We start from the raw sequence: 983 nt of genomic DNA on the forward strand, positions 1-983 counted from the left end.
GGCACCCAAGGGACCGGGGGACCTTTGGGGTGGCCTCAGGCACCCAAGGGGCTGGGTGAGTTTTGGGGTGGCCCTCGGTGGCCTCAGACACCCAAGGGCCTGGGTGGCCTCTGGGGTGGCCTCAGGTAGCCATGGGGCCAGATGGCCTTTGGGGTGGCCTCGGACACCCAGGAGCCTGGGTGTCTTTTGGGGTGGCCTCGGGTACCCAGGAGCCTGGGTGTCTTTTGGGGTGGCCTCGGGCACCCAGGGGACTGATTGACTTTTGGGGTGGCCCTTGGTGGCCTTGGCACCCAAGGGACCGGGGGACCTTTGGGGTGGCCTCGGGCACCCAAGGGACTGACTTTTGCGGTGACCTTTGATGGCCTCGCGCACCCAAGGACCTGGTTACCTTTTGGGGTGGCCTCGGGCACCCAGGGGACTGATTGACTTTTGGGGTGGCCCTCGGTGACCTTGGCACCCAAGGGACCAGGGGACCTTTGGGGTGGCCTCGCGCACCCAAGGGCCCGGGTGTCTTTTGGGGTGGCCTCGCGCACCCAAGGGCCCGGGTGGCCTCTGGGGTGGCCTCGCGCACCCACGCCGCGGCCGGCGCCTCCCGCAGAATCCACCAACACGTCGGAGCTGCGCATCTGCCGCATGAACAAGGAGAGCGGCCCGTGCACGGGCGGCGAGGAGCTCTACCTGCTCTGCGACAAGGTGCAGAAAGGTACGGCGACAGCGGGGACGCCGGCGAGCCCGGCGCCGCCGACGCCGCAGCGGCCTGTCCCCGCAGAGGACATCGCCGTGGTGTTCCGCAAGGAGGCGTGGGAGGCGCGCGCCGACTTCTCGCAGGCCGACGTGCACCGGCAGGTCGCCATCGTGCTGAAGACGCCGCCGTACCAGCAGCTGGAGCTGGCCGAGCCCGTGGAGGTGGAGGTGTTCCTGCAGCGCCTCACGGACAGCGTGTGCAGCGAGGCCTGCCGCTTCACCTACCTGCCGCGCGAGCA

General features: G+C 69.4%; 1 protein-coding gene across 1 annotated transcript in view; it reads left to right on the forward strand.

The window, feature by feature from the left end:
• Positions 1–598: 598 nt before the first annotated feature.
• The window catches only part of LOC112956835 (transcription factor RelB homolog), a gene marked incomplete at its 5' end in the record, with an annotated part of 13,932 nt that continues 13,547 nt past the window's right edge, over positions 599–983 (forward strand). Inside the window, 2 exons of the mRNA XM_026050303.1 lie at positions 599–703; positions 770–976. Coding sequence (XP_025906088.1) covers positions 599–703; positions 770–976 — 312 coding nt within the window. The remainder of the gene's footprint in view (positions 704–769; positions 977–983) is intronic.

This window comes from Nothoprocta perdicaria, unplaced genomic scaffold (genome assembly GCF_003342845.1).
Source record: "Nothoprocta perdicaria isolate Ctin4 unplaced genomic scaffold, notPer1 scaffold_673, whole genome shotgun sequence".
Classification (NCBI taxonomy): Eukaryota; Metazoa; Chordata; class Aves; order Tinamiformes; family Tinamidae; genus Nothoprocta; species Nothoprocta perdicaria.